The following is a 19,335-nucleotide window of genomic DNA, read 5'->3' on the forward strand; positions in this document are numbered from 1 at the left end:
GTAGCGTCGCTCTGCAAGGCGTGTTGGGAGCAGGCTTGTCGAATAATCGTCCCTCCCTCAAAAAGGAGTATTTTGAATGCCTCCCTGAATTTTAAAGGCAGTAAGCCTCTTCCTTTAGGTGCGTGACCAGTCTGAACGCCTGCCTCTACTGGCTTATGCAGCTTCATTGCCCACTCAGTTCGTCTGTATCATCTGCTTAGTGTCTTCATGAATTTTGTTAGCAGCACCCCTTTTTCTGATGGGTGAAAATACAAACATCTGTATAATTTCACAATATGTGACTTTATTGTCCAAAAAGTGCCAGTAATGCCTATCGTAACTGAAGTGCAAGCAGTGGGAGTAGTCTCAGTGCAGAACTCCAAAGTTAGGGAGTTAAGTTAAGGGCCTGCAGCCCTCGGCTGAAGATGTCCAGCACGAAGGCGCGAGAGGAGGAAGGCTGGCCGGGAGGTCAGTGCTGGCTCTTTGAAGAGCCACCCTTCGTGGCCTGGGAAGAGCAGACCCGTCACATCCCTAGCGGACACTGCTCAACATGACGGCAGTGGCTCCTCCAAGTGCCATAGCTTAAGGGAAATTTAAGTGAGGAGCTTTTAAGCGGAAGGTTCCCAGTCGTGGGGCAAGACTGCTAAGCAGCCGTGGGGATGGGGTGGCCTGGCACCGCTCCTCTCCGGCGAGAAGGAGCTGTGCGAGGGGCTCCTATGGGCAATATGCTCTTCTCCCCAGGACAAGCTCTGCAGGGGTTGGAGGAGCAGGATGGCAGCTCTGCCAGCGCATCTTCTCCCGTGTGGGTTTCCTATTCACGGTGGCCACCGGCTGCTCCTGCAGCTTCCTCATGGTTGGGGACTCTGGCTGCTCCTTGCAGCAAAGCTGTACCTCACCACGGGGGGCACCTTCTGCAGACTCCGGAGTGAAACCGAGCCCCTCTCCTGCCCATTTCTTGGTGACTACACTGCTTTTCTTTCCCCCATGTTTGAGGGAAGCCGATGGTAGCTCCCCAAACGCAGCCTGACCCCTTTCCCTCCCGCTCCTGTTCCCAATCCGCGTATGAGTTAATGCTGGGTGGTTTGGCTATGCAAGGTGATAACCTTGGGTGAGAAAAGTTATAGACCCTTATTTATTACTCAGTTTTATAATAGGCAAGTTTTTGTAAAATTCCCTTCACGTTTTAGATGCCCCAGAGCCTCTTCCGAGTTGCGGCTGGCCCTGCCTTAGAGACCTTCCTCACTGCTTTTCTCTGTGTTTTGAAACTGGAGGAGATGAAACCTCCATGAGTTCAGGGATGGCTACGTGGGATGACTATGCAGGGGACAAGCTGGGTTGTGACATGTAATACAGCAGAGGAACATCAGTGAGGCAGTATGTGCCCAGGCTTCAAATTAACAGTATAGGGAACCTGATTATACCATGCTACAGGCAAAACTTTTATTGGAGGATGTGTCCCTACCCATGCACCAAAATAGGAATAGGAAAAGGATGCTACTTTTTGAAGAAGGCTAAGGGGAACCCAGTTATCTATTACTGGTATTCACTAGACCTGTGCCGCCTGATGTGTAGCTGGATGGCATAGCTGCCACTGTGCAAAGCAGTAGGAAGGTACTCCTGGCCTTATAATGGTGGAAACACGCTAGAGCAATTTCTATATCTAAGATCCCATTTTATATTCCTTGTGAGGATTGTCAAAGTTTTGGTGCTGATACTGCTGTTTTACAGCAAGTTGAGGGACTCTCTGGGACCAGTCTTATTTGTGCCTTGTGAATTGTGCTGTGTGGGGCCTTATTTACTTACTTCCATAATTGTTTTTTAACAGATCAGAACAGCAGGCCGATAAAATTTTGCAAATCTAAAGAAGCTTCAGAATTGTTAAAGCTGCTTAAGTTTTTACTGAGCACAAATTAACCAACCCACTTTGACAACATCTCCACTGACATACCCTGATTTTCTAAACCTATTCATTGCATGGTCCAAACACAGCATATATTTGTAACGTAACTGGGAGACTGCCTCAAGTCATGCACTTCTATGGAAAGGGATTCTTTGTCGAGCATGGTATCCACAGGGGCTGAACACACAGCACAAGAGATTCGGGGTCAGCTGGCTAAGAACTGGTGCTATGAAACATTGGCTGAGGCTGGAGGAAGGCTTTGCAGCTGGCAGTCTGGCTACTCAAGGGAGCTGGACTTGCTAGTGCGTTTTCACTGACTGGTGTTCTCATATCGGGTATGCAGAGGACTATTTTAAGCTGGAAGGTGTGGCTGAAACCTGCTCAACATGACAATGCCCAGCACCACCTACCATTGCACACAGACTCAGTGAGTTACAGTAAACGTGAATGATCCTGATCTCCTTCAGTGTTGCTGTCAGTATTACAGAGGAGAAGGCTGGGAGCCAGTGGAGGTGTTGGCCTGGAGATCGATCTGTGACTGGGTTTGAGTAGAGCTCTCGAGATGCTCTGCACAGAGGACCCACTTGAGCATGTTCGTCTCTCCCAGCAGTGTGCTGCTGTGTGAGAATATGTGGGTATCTTGCACCAAAATCCTAGCTGTCTCTTGATAGCGTGAATAGCTGGGAAGGGTGATGCAGAAGCCTTTCCCCTGGCCTTCAGCAAGCCACCGCTGAGGCCCTGAGGTTTACCTGGTGCCACCTGGAATCCCATGACCTTGCTTGGCCTTTTTCGTAGCAGCAGCCTAAAAATCTTGTCCTTCCTGTACCCTTGGACACCAAGATGTCTTCTCTTTGATCTTTGCCCAGAGGGCTAGGAGGTCCTCGGTACAGGCCCAGCTTAGGCGCAGGAGAAACAAGCCTGACAAAAGGGTTAGTTTAAAAAATATAGTGGGTGTGCCAACTCTTCTGGAGCATGAGAGCGCAAAGATGCAGAGTATGGCTCTTAACAAGCGTTCAGCAAGGAGGCGACATCTGGTTGCTGTTATCCTCGAGCACTGAGGCTCACACAGGTACACAGACCAGTTGCCTGGGGTAGGATGCAAAGCAGGCAGGGCAAGGCTGCCAAAATTTCCCCAAGGACAGCCACAGCTCTTCAAAACCATCTACTTCAATGGGAAATTATTCCCGACTGCAAATAGAACAAAGCCTCCAAAACCACTTACCTGTTACACTGATATGTCACATGGGTTCAGATCTCCTATATTTGGGTATCTCAGTAATAGTAAGTAATAATAGTAATACTGGTAATAAAGGGTTTACACGCATAAAGTCTCAGCAAAGCAGAAGACTATTAATCTCCACGAAAGCATGGCTCTGATGTAGAAAGCTGAGACTGCTTTTGGTGCTAAGTGCTGACTGACGGGAAGACACCTGGAGCTGCAAGGAGAAAAACAAGAAGGAAAAGACGACTGTTTTTGCATTTGATTCCTCCTGAGTCCAGAGGAGCAGGATTTTATGCCTTTTTCATAAATAAGCCATATAACAACTACATAATTGACTCCATCACCAGTTTCATCCCTCAGCGGGAAGAACCTGCGGGTCAGCTATGGCCAACTTCTTTATATTTTAAAGCATTAACATGCTAGACATGTTAGTTAACAGTTCAAGACAATATTAAGAATCCTTTTGTCTTGATACGCTTTATTCATAGCTCAGTGCCATTGTGCTGTCTCCTTTCAGGCATAGGGCTTTAATTTCAGTGTCTGCTCTAACGCACCGGAGTTTTCCATCCAGGAGATCCTGCAGATGCATTGTTCTGATGCTCTTTTCTCAGCCGGCAGGATTTTTCCACTGCCACAGGCTTCCTATCTCTTCCAGCGTTTTCCCCTCTTTCCAAAACATGCAGCTCCTATGCTGTTCTATAGTTGTCGCAAACATTAAGCAAGTGAAGCTTCACTGGACCTTCCTAAACGAGCTCAAGTTTGGTGACCCGGCATGGCTTTCTCCTGAGGTGGGTATTAAGTTTGGCATAAAGACAATTATTAGAGCAGCCATAGAAAATAACTAAAATGTCACGTTGGTCTTCTCTGTGACATGGTCCAAGTCTTGTGCCTAGCAGCCATCAAACAGTGTTGCCTTTGCCCATTAGTCTTCAGTTAAAATACAACCATGGATATGTTTCCATGAGAACCTTTATCTTTTGCCATTTCCAGACTCTGTGGAAAAGAAAGTAAATGGTTGGCATCAGTTACATAAGAAATAGGAAACTTGAATTTTATGTGCAAGTAGAAACTTAAACCAAGCAAACTATTATTTGTATTTTATTTGCTCTATTAAAAAAGTCTAGAATACAAAAATCTTTTTTGCTGAATATAAAAATAGTATTTTCTTTCCAGGTTTCTGTAGGCACACTGGCTTATTGAAAAATGAAGCCCACAAAATGCCTTAATTTATTTTTGCTAAAAAGCACTCTCTAACGAAGATGGGGGAACAAAGGGTGAACGAGCTCCTCTGGTTTCAAGTTTGCTGCTTTGAGTCAATGTTGCATACAAAGCACCAAACAAAAAAATCTAAGGAATGCATACAAAATCCTAAATAACGCAACGCTGAGCTGAAGCACAATGATACCTGCATGAAAGGATTTTAATTTCTAAGAAATTCTTGGAGCTATTTGAGTTCAGGAAGATCTTTGTGCACTCTTTGCTCACTCTTAGCAATACGCAGTAGCACTTACCTTTTGCTCTCCATTAAAAAAAAAGGTAAAAACACATTTCTTCTTTAACCACAGTTGATGAAGATACAAGCCAAACTGTTGCTTCCCAGGTTCTTTATCAGTGCATCTTTCTCAGCGTTGCATCCTACTGGCATAATTTTGGCAGAGGAGGTCAGTGCACTCCCAAATTGCACACGGTCTATTCCTCCTACGAACTCACATGGAAATGCAGCTGCCCAGCAGCTCTGAAAGCTGGCCTGGTTAGGTATTGAACAGAAATGCGCAGAGCATGAATAGCACAATTATCAGAGAGTTTTAGAAAGATCTGTATTCAAAGTAGAAATAAAAAGGGAAGATTTTGAAATTTTCTGAGGTAAGCATTTTAATAAATTAGAACTTTAGTTTCATTTCAATTTAGGCTTTTATTTTATTGTACAATGCAAAATATAAAATACATTAGGACTAATATAAAAGCTTTTTTCCCGGCATAATTTCCACTGTTTTTTCCCCTCAAAAACATATTTTAGCAAATATGATTTTATGAAGCACTTTTTCTTCACTAGAACTCTACTCTCTGATAGAAAATGAGACAGTTGATTTTTTTAAAGTAGAAATTGTATAGCCTTTCTACAATTTTCACCTTTAAAATGTTATAGCTATATTTACATCCTCCTTTTTTGTACAAAAAATGCAACTATTTATTTTGTACAATAAATCCCAGTGTAAGTGTCCACACATGTTAAACCATCTAACTTTGGTTCAGTCTAGGCTGAATGGGTAAGTTACGTTTTTTCATGTATTTGTGCACTTATAAGAGTTCTGAAATAAATAACGGCGGTGATGGGAAAGAAAGGACCAGTGAAATGACAAGTGTGCAAAATCACCTCTGCAGCGACATTGAAGAGGGAAGGTTGACTCATTACGTCTCACACAAAAAGAACTGGAAGGCACGAAGAAATGATCAGACGTGTAAAATGAGAAAAGAAAGGAAGAAGTTCTTCCACACAAAGAATAATTAAACTAAATTCATTGTGAAAAGACACTGTGGAGCCGTGGAGGATAAACAGGTTAAAAATGGATTAAATAGATTCATGGAGGATAGGTCTGGTCAGTGGCCATTACACGCTGTGGTCTGAAGGCAACTCTCTGGTCAGGAGCTCCCTAAACCCCAAAGTGGGGGAAGCTGGAGGACGTGCCAGTGAAAACAGTTATTTCTCACACTCTTCCCGAAGCCTTTGGTACTGGCTGCTGTTAGAGGTAACATAGTTGCTCAGCATCTCTGAAAAATTCAGCCAGATCACATAGATGTCCAATTCTCTAAACCACAGTACGGAAATACGGTCCTATATGCAGAAGTCTGGGTGCACACACCTAACTATATATGCGAGAATCTAGATATACATTCGGCTTAAAAAGGCTGGCTTCAGAAGTCCGGAAATTAAATGGTAAGATTATTAATAATCTGTTCAATCTAAACTATAAAGCATGTTGTGCAACAGGACTGAACAAATATCGCTGTGAGAAATATTTCTCCCTTGTCTGAGTAATTTAAATTTGTAAGCTAATGTAAGTTTTTGTATTATATAATGTACTGTGTGCAATTTTCTGTCTTGTAAAGCACTTTGAAGCTTTCAAAGGGCACTCTAGGTTAATAAATAATACGGTCTCCCTTGCCAGAACTGTAGGGCATTTCCCATAAGTTCTGAATCTTCTTTGCCAGGGTTGCAACATGTTGCATGCCAAATCCTGCACACAAATGTTCTACATGTGGCAAATACGTTATCAGTAAAGACCAGAGGCACGGCATTCCTGGATTTCTTAGGAAGCGCGCGGGAAGGGAAAGAAGTGGGAGGGAATAATGAGGGAGGGCAGGGAAGAAATTTATGTCTGTGCGTATGTCTTAAAAAAAAAGAACCTTCACTTTCAAAGACTAAGGCTAAACTCTTTGCTGTATGCAGAACAAACTGGTAGGTACACAGGGCTGGGTCTTTCGTTTTCCTTCAGTTATGGAAATTGGGCCTCCATTTTTGTGATGGCTTTAACTTCTTCCAAGCCAGGTGTTTGTAAGGGTGAAAACACCTGCAATCCTTGCTTCTCCAGGCACGTGATAATGTAAACAGAGGGAGGGCGAACTTGGAGAAGCATGGTCAGGACTACTATTATTTACTGGGCTGTGAAAATTACTCTTCTCTAGGCAAAGTAGCGCATGCATTTCATACGCCCTAGGCTACTGGGAATGAACCAAGACCAGTATTTATAAGGAGCGAACACTCACCCTTTTTGCAGTCTCCCACACGGACAACTAGGTTCCTATTTCTGTAGCTTGGAAGAGGGGGAGTGAAAAGCTTTAAGACCCAGAAATTTAAGTCAGTGCATTTGGCTGCATACCATGTAGGTTACGTTACTGAAGGATATTAGGAGTTTAAAATGACTTTGGTTTTAATTTTCTTGTTAATCTCTTTATGCATTAACCACAAACAAATAATTTCAACATTCCTCACTAGTTTAGACTGAACTTCTACAGTAATTCAAAAATTTTAAGCTCTCTGCCCTTCACTAAATTTTAAGTAAATGGTGACAAAAATTCTTAATTAACCAGAGACAATTAACCAGTTTAAAAGGCACTAAAACTACTTACAGCTAACTGAGCCTTAAGCACTGAGATTTGCCACTGTTTTAAAAACAGAGCAGTTAAAACTGAACTCCACGTTCTGCAATACTAAATGACCGTTTTACTACATGTTTTTTTTTGATGTGACAAGAAATGACTGAAAAAGCTTTGTTGTTGTCAGAGTTAGATTGCTTAGAAAAAAATATTCTGTGGGTTACCATTTGTTGCCATGATTTACAAAGGTAAGGCCTATAGTCTGTATCAGTTTCATGTGGAAGTTTTAAAGAAAAAGAGCCTTCTGCAGAGTTTGTAGATTTCTGCATGATTGTTTGTGTTGTTGCAAACAGGGCTAAGTGATATTCTCTTACAAGCTTTTCAAGAAATTCAGCACATTTCTTCAGATTCTTCTCCTGTGAGTTAAAACTCTCCCCTCCGTTGCTTCTGTCTATCCAGTAAAAAGCCGATATGCTGTCTATAACCAAAAGGCAGAGAGAGGGGTGAGTGCAAAACATGTTTTCTAAAGAGTAAAGAGTAAGGATTAAGTGGGTGCTACTATTACAGTTAACAAGAAAAAGCTTTTCCAGGCACTGTTTTATCATTTCTTCTGTGCTCTGTGCCAGTCTGTGTTCAAGAATGGTAACTAGACGAAGCATATCAAAATGGTAGTCTGTATCGATGAACATTACTTCCACTTCCAGTCCTCCTCCTGACTTTGGAAGGATGCAGCGGGCTATGAGGTGATAAAGCATTTCTGTTTTTCCTGTTCCTTCCGGACCATGGAATTCAATGACATCTCCTGTTCAAAAACAAAGCAGCAAGCTGTCAGGTAAGAGCATCTATAGCTCAGAGAGAATTATCACTGTTCACTGAACCAATTTTCAAAGGTGCTGCATACTTGCAACTCATTTATTTCACTGGGAAGTGCAAGTGCCCATTACTTCTGAAAGTTAGGCTTGAGAACTATTTAGAGACCCCACAACGTCCATCTTTTAGTTCCAGTTAAACTAGATTATTGCATCTTCATTATAATCCCTAACAGGGGACTACTTTCCCACGTTTAGCTTTGGGAGCCCTGCAGCTTCTTAATGCTTTGGCAAGTAGAACAAAAATGGAATTCTCCTCCCTCCTTGTCCCTCCTAAGACAGCCCCCCCAAAAGCAGGGAACATGAAACAGAAGTCCAGCTGTTTTAAGGGTAACCAGTCATAATTCCACTTGTTTTACCATATTGTTACCACTAATTGGAAAATGCATTTTGAAGCCTTGCACAGCCATAAAAATTGTTTAAATCCTGGTTAGCATCTACCAAGAGAAATTTCAATTTTCAAGAAAGGCCTCTAAAGTGAAGAAAATCAACTGTGAACAAAGATTAAAGAAAAAGATACCAATAGTATCTAAGACATTAATATCAACAGAAGGTTGGCAACTGGATTACATGACCTTTCTATTGTTACAGGTAGATGAAGGCTGAAGAGGAAGCTGCTACACAAAGGACTGGCTAAGACATCATATGTTTACACTATAGACATAAAAATAAGAAATAAAGGAGGAGGAGACAGAAGAAATAAAAAAAAAGACATGTTAGAGGTACCAATTATGGCGACACATCTATTTTTGTAGCATGGCCTGGCCTTTAGCATTTCATGTCTGCTCTGTGCTTGTTCAATATCTGTGCATGTCACAAGACACCAGCAACAGTCTGCAACCAGTAAAGAGAATGTCAGTATATTTATTTAGCACTTATATTCTGTGGTGATCATAATATGAAGTTACTTCTTTTGACAAGGGGGAAATCACAGATCCCTTTAACTCCAAGCAACCATTTTGTTGTCTGAAAGAGAAGTTCTCTTTTCATAAATGGGCTCAACCTAACTGCTTGATCATTGTGTGTCCATAAAATATGTATCATATAAATTTAAAACATTAATAAAAAAGCGTAACCCATTTCTAGGGAACCGGTTATTTTGTCAGATGTGAATGCAAGATAATCTGAAGACTTCTCCAAAGGCTTCCTGTGTCTTGTATCAGAGCAAGACTTTTTAAAAAAGTTATTTATTAGTTCCTCTTTATAAATTTCTAACTTAGGAAACTGGATTACTCACTTATGACATTTTGGGTTTTACGCAGAAGGGTAAAGGCACATGCAATAAGGTGGACGGCTTCTCTCTAGCTGAAGGAGAATCACACGGCTGTAATCACAGGAAGGTGAAAGATTTCTATGGCCTTGGCAAGTGTAAATGGCCTAACACCTTTCCACAGGAGGGATGCAAGAAGAGAGAATCAATTGCAACTTTACTTAAACAAGTTTGTGCCTGCCTGAGTTAACAGGGTTCTTCAAGTCATTACCCAACTTCCAGAGGATGTTGTTTGTTCATAGGCGCACATAATGTCAAGAAGCAGCTTGGGATGAAGAGCGATGGGGAAAAGACTACGTTCTTTCTTCACGCATTGCAAGCATCAAAAGCAATTTACACCTGATGTAACAATTTTATCCATTTCAGGGGCACACAGACTGCTTGCCTCTCTGTAATGAAGTTCTTCAGTTCTCCAGAACTGTAATCCCATTTTCCTGAACATTCGATACTTCAAAATTTATTAAAACAAACAAACAAAAAAATCTTTCATTGCCTCCTAAACCCTTCCTTATCTGTGCTGAATGGCCCTCCCCACTTTTGAGATGAAGGATGCCTGCACTTCATATTACATAAATTTTTGTCTTCTCCTCCTGTTCAGAGGCGGCAATATCCAGCTCTGCTGCTTGCAGCCAGCTGCTGTTCTGCTGTGTCACATACACAGTGCTGGTGATACAACAGAGCCCTGCTAAGATACGACACCAGCTTGGAGAAGTCCTTTGAAATATGCTGGGTAGGTCATTCCCTCTCTCCTACTGCAAAATCTATCAAAATATTTGAGAACAATTGTGTAAGGCCCTTCTCACAAAAGAACAAAGTGTATGTTCTCTCTGCCACTGGCTCCTGTGCACAGCTTTTCCACCCTGACTGGCATTTTCGAATCCAGATCAATGACTCGACTGGGCAAATACACAACATGGGTTGTTACAACTACCTTTGCAGCAAAATGTGACTTGTTAAAAAATAACCTAGCAACTCCGTATGCCCATTCACAAGCAGCAGTGGGCAGATCTGAGTCAGTGATCAGTAGTGATTTTAAAAAAAATAAATTATTCTGTGAAGTGCATGCTTGACTTCATCAATTTAAAAGAGGTTTTTTCAGGAAGCCTGTGCGCTACATCCTATAAAACTTTACATATGGGAGCTGTAACTCACAGAAGAACACTGGAGGAGGTTTTATTGCCAGAATTAACATAAATTCATTTAAGTAAAAAATGATAAGTTGAATGAAAAAAGTCATTCTTAAAGAGTTTTTATGGTGGTGGTTTACAAATTTTACCAGCAAGACAGCTGAACAGCTTTCAAAGTTTGTTCAATGTTGCTGATCAAGATATACAACCAGGTTGGAGTTTGACTAAAACACTTCAGTTACGCTGCTACTCCGAACAGTTTGAGCTGTAAGAAAACCTCAAGGGAGCAGGGGATTTCTGCGCCTTCATGATTATCAAAGAGGTTGCCCACAAGAAGAACTGGGACAAAACAGAAGCCATTTATAGCAACATCTATAAATGTAGGGTTTCATTTAGTTAGGAATTGGCTGTTACAGCAAGATAAAGAGGAGAAATTCATCCTTCTGGACCAGAGCAGACAAATCATGACACAGCAGAGGAAGAAGTGTGGCTAACAATGCTGTCAAAAAGCCTTTGACACTTTCTGACAAGAGGCCATGGAAGAAACTAAGTGATCAGTACCAGCATCATCCTACTCTTGTATTTTCATCTGTAAACGTCAAAACAGTTTAAAAGAAGGATAAGTAAAGAGACGCTCTCACAGGATGGAAACAGTCTGGGAGTCAGGATAGGAATGGTCACTTTAACATGGAAGAAAGTTAAAGGGGAGTTTTCCTCTACGAATTGGTGTTGCCTGACATGAATAATACCAGTAGGAGAACGGTCCATTAGCTTGGCAAAATGCATAAAAGACTAACTAGGTTAACAGAGACTTCAGACTGTGACGACTTGACAGACCAAGATGGAAGAACAGAAAGATTTCACATGAAATTCAGCATTGACAAATTTTAGTAGTACATTTTAAGGAGTAACTTTGTCTATGGCAACACACTACTTGGCTCACAGCAGCTTCAACTGCACACAAAAATGAGCTCACCCGCTGTGAGCAGACTAAAGAGAACAAGAGGATAAACTAAATAATGCTGCATAAACTTCAATATTAATAAATGCGTTTTCAACTGAAACATTTTGCTTAGTCCTGGTTATAAACTCAGTGTTATCTTTGAATTAGTAGAGTCTAAGTTTTGTTGGTAATCATTACATTAGCAAATGTTAGCAAAATCACTTTCTGACATTGCAGTTATAAACAGGCTATTAGAATGCTTGGCAACAGCTCTGCGGATTTCACACCATCAGATACCATGAAGTTACTGGGACAGTAACTGACAATACTGTGCCGAAGCTGTCACTGGTATTTCTACCATTTTTAAGTGGGGTAGAAGGGCAAAGTGTTTATTCCAAATTAATTTGGGGTGTCATACTACAGCTGAACATCAGAGCTTTATACTGACACCCACACCTTCATACCAGTGGCATAAGGAGAAATATGACTGGCAACAGTGGAAAATTATTAAAAGCTCTTGTCACTTTTGCTCTGTTCCAGAAGAGCTTAAATGGTGTGTAATTAACATGCCTATGTGTTCTTAAACATACAATTCCATCATAATTAGAAGCGGTGACTGGAATATCACAGCAGTAACTATATTGGCTGTTCCTACTTTATAGTACTCTGACATACACATTATGATGCAACCTTTATATAGTTTACTGAAACTTTATATAGACATATGTTGCTTTGTTTGAAATACTGCCAGGAAGAAGGAGAATTCAAGTTTTTGCACTGTTTTAATCATATACCATTTTACATTACGAGCTGTTTATTATGGACTTCATAGACAATATATTACAACGTTCCAGAGCCACGTACTAAAAAACAAGTTTATGGCAAGTGGAAAGACAGACCTTCAACAGGGATTTAAGACTGAATAACGAGAAAAAAACATTGAAATAATGCATAGACTCACATATATAGATGCAATGTGTATGGCCAAAAACTATTGGTATTAAAAGACAATGCAAAAATATAAGAAAAGGTGAAGTCCGTTGATGCATATAAAGTTAAAAATTGGTGCTAGTATCTTACGCAACCCCGTGAGTGTCAGCCAAAAAGCATGGCCAATACAGATAATGACTGATGCCATTTGTTAAAAGCAAAAGAGAAACTGAAGTGCTTTATAAGCTCAATAATAACATTGGCATAGTGAAGAACTAGCAGTGAATTTACAAGGTTTCCAGCCATCTCAGAACTGAGGTTCTGGAACAGTCATTGGACAGAAACAAACAATTTAGATAGCTTAAAGATCAAATTAGTAACATTATGAATGTAATCATATAACCCCACTGACTGTGACAGCAAGGGCAGTTCGTGACCACCAGGAAGGCTTCTTATAGTCTGTCCTAGGAGGATACGCCTAGTTCAGTCTCAACTGTTTGTTTCTTGTGTGTAAAGCTCAAAAAAACAGCCCCAAAAATCAGCATTTTCTGTTAGTGTTATTTTATTTTTTCAAGAGAAAAATATCTTGTCTTTAAAAAAAATCGTTGAGACTTCAGAAACTTTTTTTTTATTTTTTTACAGCATATCCCAATTTCACTGCTGGTTCTCAATTTTTGTGGGGTAACAAAACAGTTCAGAACTGAGGACTTAAATAACCTTCTCTGCTCTGCTCACACAGTCTTACCAACATTTCTCTGCCCTTTATCTTTGTTACATCATATTTAAAATGTCTGGGGGCAGGAAACGTATATTGCTAAAACCCTAATATATTCCCAAGTGCTGCAAAATAATACATGAATAGTCTTGCAATGACTACATTTTTAACATCATCTCTCACCCAGTTATCTTGATTCTTTTTATTGCCTTTTCTGCTATTTCTTCTGGTCCTTCTATAATTTGTGGGAATTCAAATTGCAGACAAATATGTTAATAACCACTGCAGCCACATACTTTTCATATAAAATCCATTCATATACATATTCAACAACTGTGGTATCTCACAACATGATCCTTTAATTTTGCCATTCATGCATCTTTTTTACTATGTATTTCTAGGTTTGTGTACACATGCACTGTAGTCTCTTCTATTGTGAAATCTGTGGAATTTCAGATAATATGAAAAACCAGTCTGACTTCTTGAATAATCAAGAAATTACTAAATGAGTTAGTTTCTGTTTAAGCTCAGTAATTTCTTTCATTAAAATATCCAATCTTGATTTAAAAACGTCCAGTAATAGAGAACCTACCATAAATCTACCTTAAACTTATTGAACCCGTGTCAAACAGAGGTAGCCCAATTCCTCTACTTTCACTTGAAATTCTTATTTATTCACTTAAGGAATAAGACATTTTGTTCCTAACATCCTCCATGAACTCATTCAGCTGATTAGTATCTATGTTCATTACAGAATTGTTTCCAAAGTTTCATCATCTAATAATTATAATCAGCATTTTTGGGGCCAAGATGTATGGCTTGATGACTTAGCTTTATTAAAAAATACTGTTTGCTCATGCCCATTTCACTAACTGTGATCCAGACCATTCCATAACACTGAGCTCTTTGATATTTATTGAACCTCAAGTTCTCTGCAAATTTTTGCAGTGATGATTTCGTGAGGTTTTTAGACCACCGATAAAAACGTTACATGACAGAATCAGAATGAATTTCTGTAAAACACTACTAGAAACATACCAGCATGTCTGTTATTTTCTGCAACTGTGAATTAGATATTTTTAATCCATTTAATAACGTTCACATGTTGATTCTGTATTGTTCCATTTTATCTAGTTTGCCTAAAATGCAAGTGAATTACATCAACACTTAAAATTCTGAATACAGGGCAAAAAAATCTATTTGTATTCTCAGAGCAACGTGATAGAGATAGGCATACTTCTACACTGACATTTTTCCATAAATAAGATAAAGATACATTTTTACCATGAACGGGAAATCCTTCCTCAGCAAATAGATAAGGTTCGAGATTTTTCAGAGAACTTCTGCCCTCAAGTCGTGCAAGTAGCTTTTAAGGAAAAGAAAAAAGAGACATACTGTTACCTAAAAATAATTGAGCTTTGGAATCAAATTAAAAAGATATAGACAGAACCGGAGAACTGGAGGTTTTCAGTGACAGCCCTATCAAAAGATTGGCTTGATTTTCAATTGCTTTCATAAATACATACGCAAACCCATAGTCTGGAGTATATGAACAGAAGTTTCTATCCTCAGAAGCAGTTAACATACAGATTCCATGGCAATAAGGAGCTGATATACCTTAGGAAAAATAAAGCTAAAAAATGTACAGGTAGACTAGCAAGAGGGAATGCCTCTGAAATACAGCAGTGCTGCCATTTTACAGAACAAAGGGAAGGGAAAGAAGATCATTTGCAACAGCCATCGCTGCCACAACACACACTAGTTGAGAGGTGGCAGGCTGTATTACCCATTATTAGTCTCCTGAGTCAGTCTCTCAGCTCTTTTATAAGCAAAAACCTGTATATATACAGGTCTGTCATGGACTACCAATCCTATTATATCATAGTTACTTGCTCAAATATATCATGGATTAATAGTACTTAGTATACAGTGGCTCTTCAAGAACCTTTTTAAAGCAAGTCCATATATAAATATATATATACACACACATATATACAAATACATACATATATATATAGAGAGAGAGAGAGAGAGAGCAAGTTAGCATTTGTAAACGATGTTATTCCAAAACCCGTTGTAAAGCAGATCCAGAGTTCTTGGACAGTTTTTTAAATTGACAGGTATTTGCATAACAAGTAAACAGGTATTCACACAGCCTGTGTTATTTGTAGCTTTGACATAAACTCATAATCCAGAAATGAACATCCCACCCAGTGCTGGAGATGTTATTCCGCACATTTATTAAAAGACATGGAAAAGGACACTATCAGGATGCTCAAAGGCCTGCCTGCATGCATCCTGATGCCAAATATTCCAATCTCCAAGACACCCAGCTGTCATTTAAAGATTTAAACAAAATAAAAAATCCCGTTGAGCTTTCTCTCCATCCTCCTTATGGCCTGTCATCAAATGAGCAGTGAGCACAAAACTCTCAGCATACACTGCCTTATCTTGCTTTCCTCCCTGCCATATTGATGAGCAACACGTGCTCTGAATTCTTAAAAGTTGTTTGAACAGTTGTGTGTTTGCCTTTAATAGTAGAATAAAACTCCATTAAATGACGCTGAATTTATTTCAAGTGGTCATGAAGTGTGACATTTTCATTGACATTTTAGCATTTCCTTCCATTAACAAAACGCCAATGTGTTTGCCTTTGTTTGCCTCTTCAGACATGTTCAAAAGAGTTTTCCAATGTGTCCGCTAAAGGATCATCAAAATGACCTTGAATTGACTTTGCTCTGGATCTGCGGAGCCTCCTGTTATGCTTCATACATTTGTGCAATGCATAAAACACACAGTGAACTCTTATTTTGGGACAAAGCAGAGTTTTGTGACCTGGGCAAAGCAAAAAACAGACGTATGTATGCAGACAAGAACATAGTGATATATCCCATTTTGGGGCGCACACGCTAGCAGCCTGCACCAACCAAGGGGTCTGCCAAAGGTAGCTCCCACGCGCAGGGTGCGCCACCGTGGAGGGGAAGCTCCCCCTGCGGTTTGCGCCCGCCGGGCAGAAGGGCCGGAAATCTCTCACCCGCTTGTCAGGCAGTGGAAGTTAAGAGGAACAGGAAAACCGCCACGGGCTGCTGGTTTCTGATGCCCTTCATTTCTTAGCGATAGGAAGCGCTGCTCGGAGGTCACGGCGGCTTGGCTAGAGGCACCGCTGGGGCCGGGGGCTGCCAGCTCAGCGGGGCGGGCTGCAAACGTCAGGCGTCAAGACGTGGTCTGGGCACATTTGTGCAGGCCGGCCACTGAAGCCTTGTAGCTTCCTGCTCCCCCATTTATTTTTACATTAGCAAATACATTCTCTACGCAGCTTATTTTAAGGAAACTAGGGAGTCTTTCCCTCTTAGATTATAACTCTTCCAGCGTACTGCCAGACCCTTGAATTAGTAGATTGATTGTTATAGTTTAAATATGAATCTGTGGTTACTTAAATGACAAGTTTATGCATTCATTTTAAATAACTACAGGTTCTCACTTCAAGCAGTGCTCATGTAGGTAATTTATGGTAATTCGCTGATGATAGTGCACCTGTGTTTTTATCAAACTTGTATTTACTTCCGAGTTCTGAAACAGAGTCTCCAAAGGCACTTGCCTCATTAGTGTCATGCTGTGAGCAATGGGGTTTCCTGGCAGAAACAACTCACAATTTTGCTTGAAATGCAAGAAAGGTTTGTCCACCCTACAACAAAGGAGACTGAAGCAAAGCTGCATTTAGGTAAGATATAAGTCAGGAATTCTTCAGCTCAGTAGACATTAAAAATAGTGCCAACACGCGTTTTTCAAATAAGCAAAGGCTATTTAGTATCTTGGCTCTGTTCCAAGGAAAGCATTTCCATTTTACTTTTTTACGTTTTCTTCTGTAAAAGGGGGGAGGGGAAATCTATGGCAATTAAAGGGGTAATATCAATGGTGGAAAACAGATGCCGTATGTTTTGGGGTGGATGGCTCACAGAACACAAACACAGCACTACTGAAGGAAGCCTTTGAATGGGAAGAACTTGGAAAAATACAATTTCAAATCATATATTGGAGACTTTGATTCTGCAATTTTAACTGAAGGTGCTCATTTCTTCCTTCATAATGCTCTCTTTTTCTATATGAAATATTGCCTTTTAGCAACCTTCTAGTGATAGGTCTCCATTCTTACTATGGGCTCTTGAAAAGTCTAAGTATATTAGCAAGAAACTTCTGAATAACTGCACATATGTGGACAGTTACATGTAGAAAGTAAGATAACGTGCAGTAACCAGGTTAAACTTCACTAATGATAACAAAGCTGACGAAACTCAAAACTATTTCTACCATGTCTTTTTAAACTTATCGATTCCATCTTCTTAATAAGGAATTATGCATACAGGCAGTCCCACTGACTAATGTATTATGCTTATGCTATATTGGTTTCAACAGAGCAAAGCAAAAATGCAGGCATACATGTAGGTCTTGTCAGAAATGAGATATTACTTCATTAAAATGTTAAAGAAATTCAAATTAAATACTGAAACTATGTTAGAGGCTGTGAGCTAACCTACAGGCTATTTACAAATATAAACATAACTCAAGTACGAGACAAAACTTAATTTTCAACCACTACAACCGCTCTGACTGAGCTTTTGTAAACTTTGGGCACGAAGACATATGCTAGTAATTTATCACTTATTTTACTGTGACATTCCAAAGGTGTTGTGTGAAAAGTTCTAATTTGTTGCGTTAATTACACTCAAGGATAAAGGTACAAGGCCGCAGTCTCAGTACAACCCGCACTAAAACCAGATTTTACGTGAGGCCATTTGAGGGGATAACATTTTAAACTAAGTATTTTCTGTTTCAAGGACTTTTAAAGCTTTCTGTACTACATATTGATATGTTCTTGATTCTTTCTTAGCTTTATCAATTCTTCCATCCATCAGGCCTGGTAACCTGTCCCACCACAGGCAGGTGGTACCACGCTGATTCCCGGCTGGTGCTGCTTGTACACCTACCCGCTCGAGCGCGTAGCCAAACCTGTGCCCTTCAGTTGTGCGCGTGCTTGCTGACACCAGACAGCTATTATTATTGTTATTTTAAGTGTCAAAAAGGTTTAAGAAGGTGGGATTTGAATAAGTATTGATTTATCAGGCGTTTTTCTATGCTGCTACGTGCACTACTCGGCATATTCTGATACAGCAACACACGGCTCTCCAAGTAATTAACTTCCTGATTAGAAGCAGAAGTAACGAACAGGTAAACCATTCAGGAGGGGGAGGAGGAAAAAAAGGCGGGGGAGAGGGAGCTCAAACTCCTCTTCCCCAAAGGGGAGAGGCAATTTTAACTTTCATACTACTTATTCAAACCAACCCTTCCGCATTCAACACCTCTGCTTGCTTACGCCTTCTGCCTCAACGTTTTAAGTGAGGAAAAGGCGTACAAGGGTAACGCTGTGACACCTCGGACACCTGCCCCCGCTCAAGGGGCCGTTGCCCCGCCGCTGTGACAGGCAGCGTCGCTCCCGAGCGGCGGCCCGGGGTACCCGGGCACGACCGGCGCCCATGCGACGCTTCAACACCGGCTGCCGCCAGAAGTCGGCGAGGCGCTTTGAAAGTCACCGAGAGGAAGCGTTTAAACGGCGACTTCGCCACGGGGGCCCCTCAGAACCGCCCGCGCTTCCTCCCCCCCCACGCGGCCCCTCAGCCCGCGCCTCGGGGCGGCAGCGCCGCGGGCGGCCCCGCCTCACGGGGCCCCTCCCCCCCCTCCGCGCGGGGGCGGGAAGGGCGCGGCGGGGCCCCGCGTCCCTCACAGCCGCGCCGCGGGGGCGCCCCGCCCTCAGCGCCTGGCAGGGCCGCCGCCGGCGGGGATACCCGGCGCGGCCCGCCCAGGGGGCGGCTCAGCTCCCTCGCTGCCCTTCTCCGGGCGGCGGCGGGGGAGGAGGGAACGGGCGCTGTGGGCTTCGCCGCCCGAGGAGGGGGGCGGAGGGCAGGGTGTGTGTGTGGGGGGGGTGTCTCCGAGGTGGGGGGAAGGGCAGCGCCTCACCTGAGTGCCCGACTCCGCCCTCCGGGACGCGTCACCCATCGCGCGGGGCTGCTGGGGGGAGGGGGGGCCCGCCGCTGCCCGTCGAGGCCGGCCGCGCGCTCCGCGCACGCGCGCTGCCTCGGCCCTTCCCCTCGCGGCGCCTGCGCGCTGAGGCAGGCAGGCCGCCCGGCGGATTGCCGCGCGTGCGTGGTTCGGCGCCCGGGGTGTGTTGGGGGGGGGGCTTTCATTGGCCACGTGCCGCCGGGCCGCGGGTTCGAGACCCGCTTCGGGGCC

The 19,335-nt window shown here is 42.0% G+C and overlaps 2 protein-coding genes across 8 annotated transcripts in view; one reads left to right on the top strand and one right to left on the bottom strand.

Moving 5' to 3' along the window:
- LOC104148705 (uncharacterized) overlaps positions 1 to 11,526 on the top strand; it is a 44,145-nt gene extending 32,619 nt beyond the window's left edge. For 6 of the 7 annotated variants that reach the window (XM_068934257.1, XM_068934258.1, XM_068934261.1 and 3 more), the window contains 2 exons: positions 7,901 to 8,028; positions 8,657 to 11,526. Coding sequence is in view for 1 of the 7 variants with exons in the window: in XM_068934264.1 (XP_068790365.1) it covers positions 7,901 to 7,938 (38 nt within the window). In the remaining 6 variants the exon portion in view is untranslated. Of the gene's footprint in view, positions 1 to 1,804; positions 3,890 to 7,900; positions 8,029 to 8,656 lie in introns of all 7 variants that reach the window. The other variant, XM_068934262.1, reaches the window with a different exon arrangement.
- Positions 3,886 to 19,198, bottom strand: XRCC2 (X-ray repair cross complementing 2). Its single transcript, XM_068934265.1, has 3 exons — positions 19,063 to 19,198; positions 14,335 to 14,416; positions 3,886 to 7,998 (listed from the first exon to the last, which is right to left on the bottom strand). Exons 1-3 carry the CDS (start codon positions 19,099 to 19,101, stop codon positions 7,283 to 7,285), a joined length of 837 nt encoding a protein of 278 aa, XP_068790366.1. The 5' UTR covers positions 19,102 to 19,198; the 3' UTR covers positions 3,886 to 7,282.
- Between the last annotated feature and the right edge of the window lie 137 nt (positions 19,199 to 19,335).

The sequence above is a fragment of the Struthio camelus genome, chromosome 2 (assembly GCF_040807025.1).
Source record: "Struthio camelus isolate bStrCam1 chromosome 2, bStrCam1.hap1, whole genome shotgun sequence".
Lineage (NCBI taxonomy): Eukaryota > Metazoa > Chordata > Aves > Struthioniformes > Struthionidae > Struthio > Struthio camelus.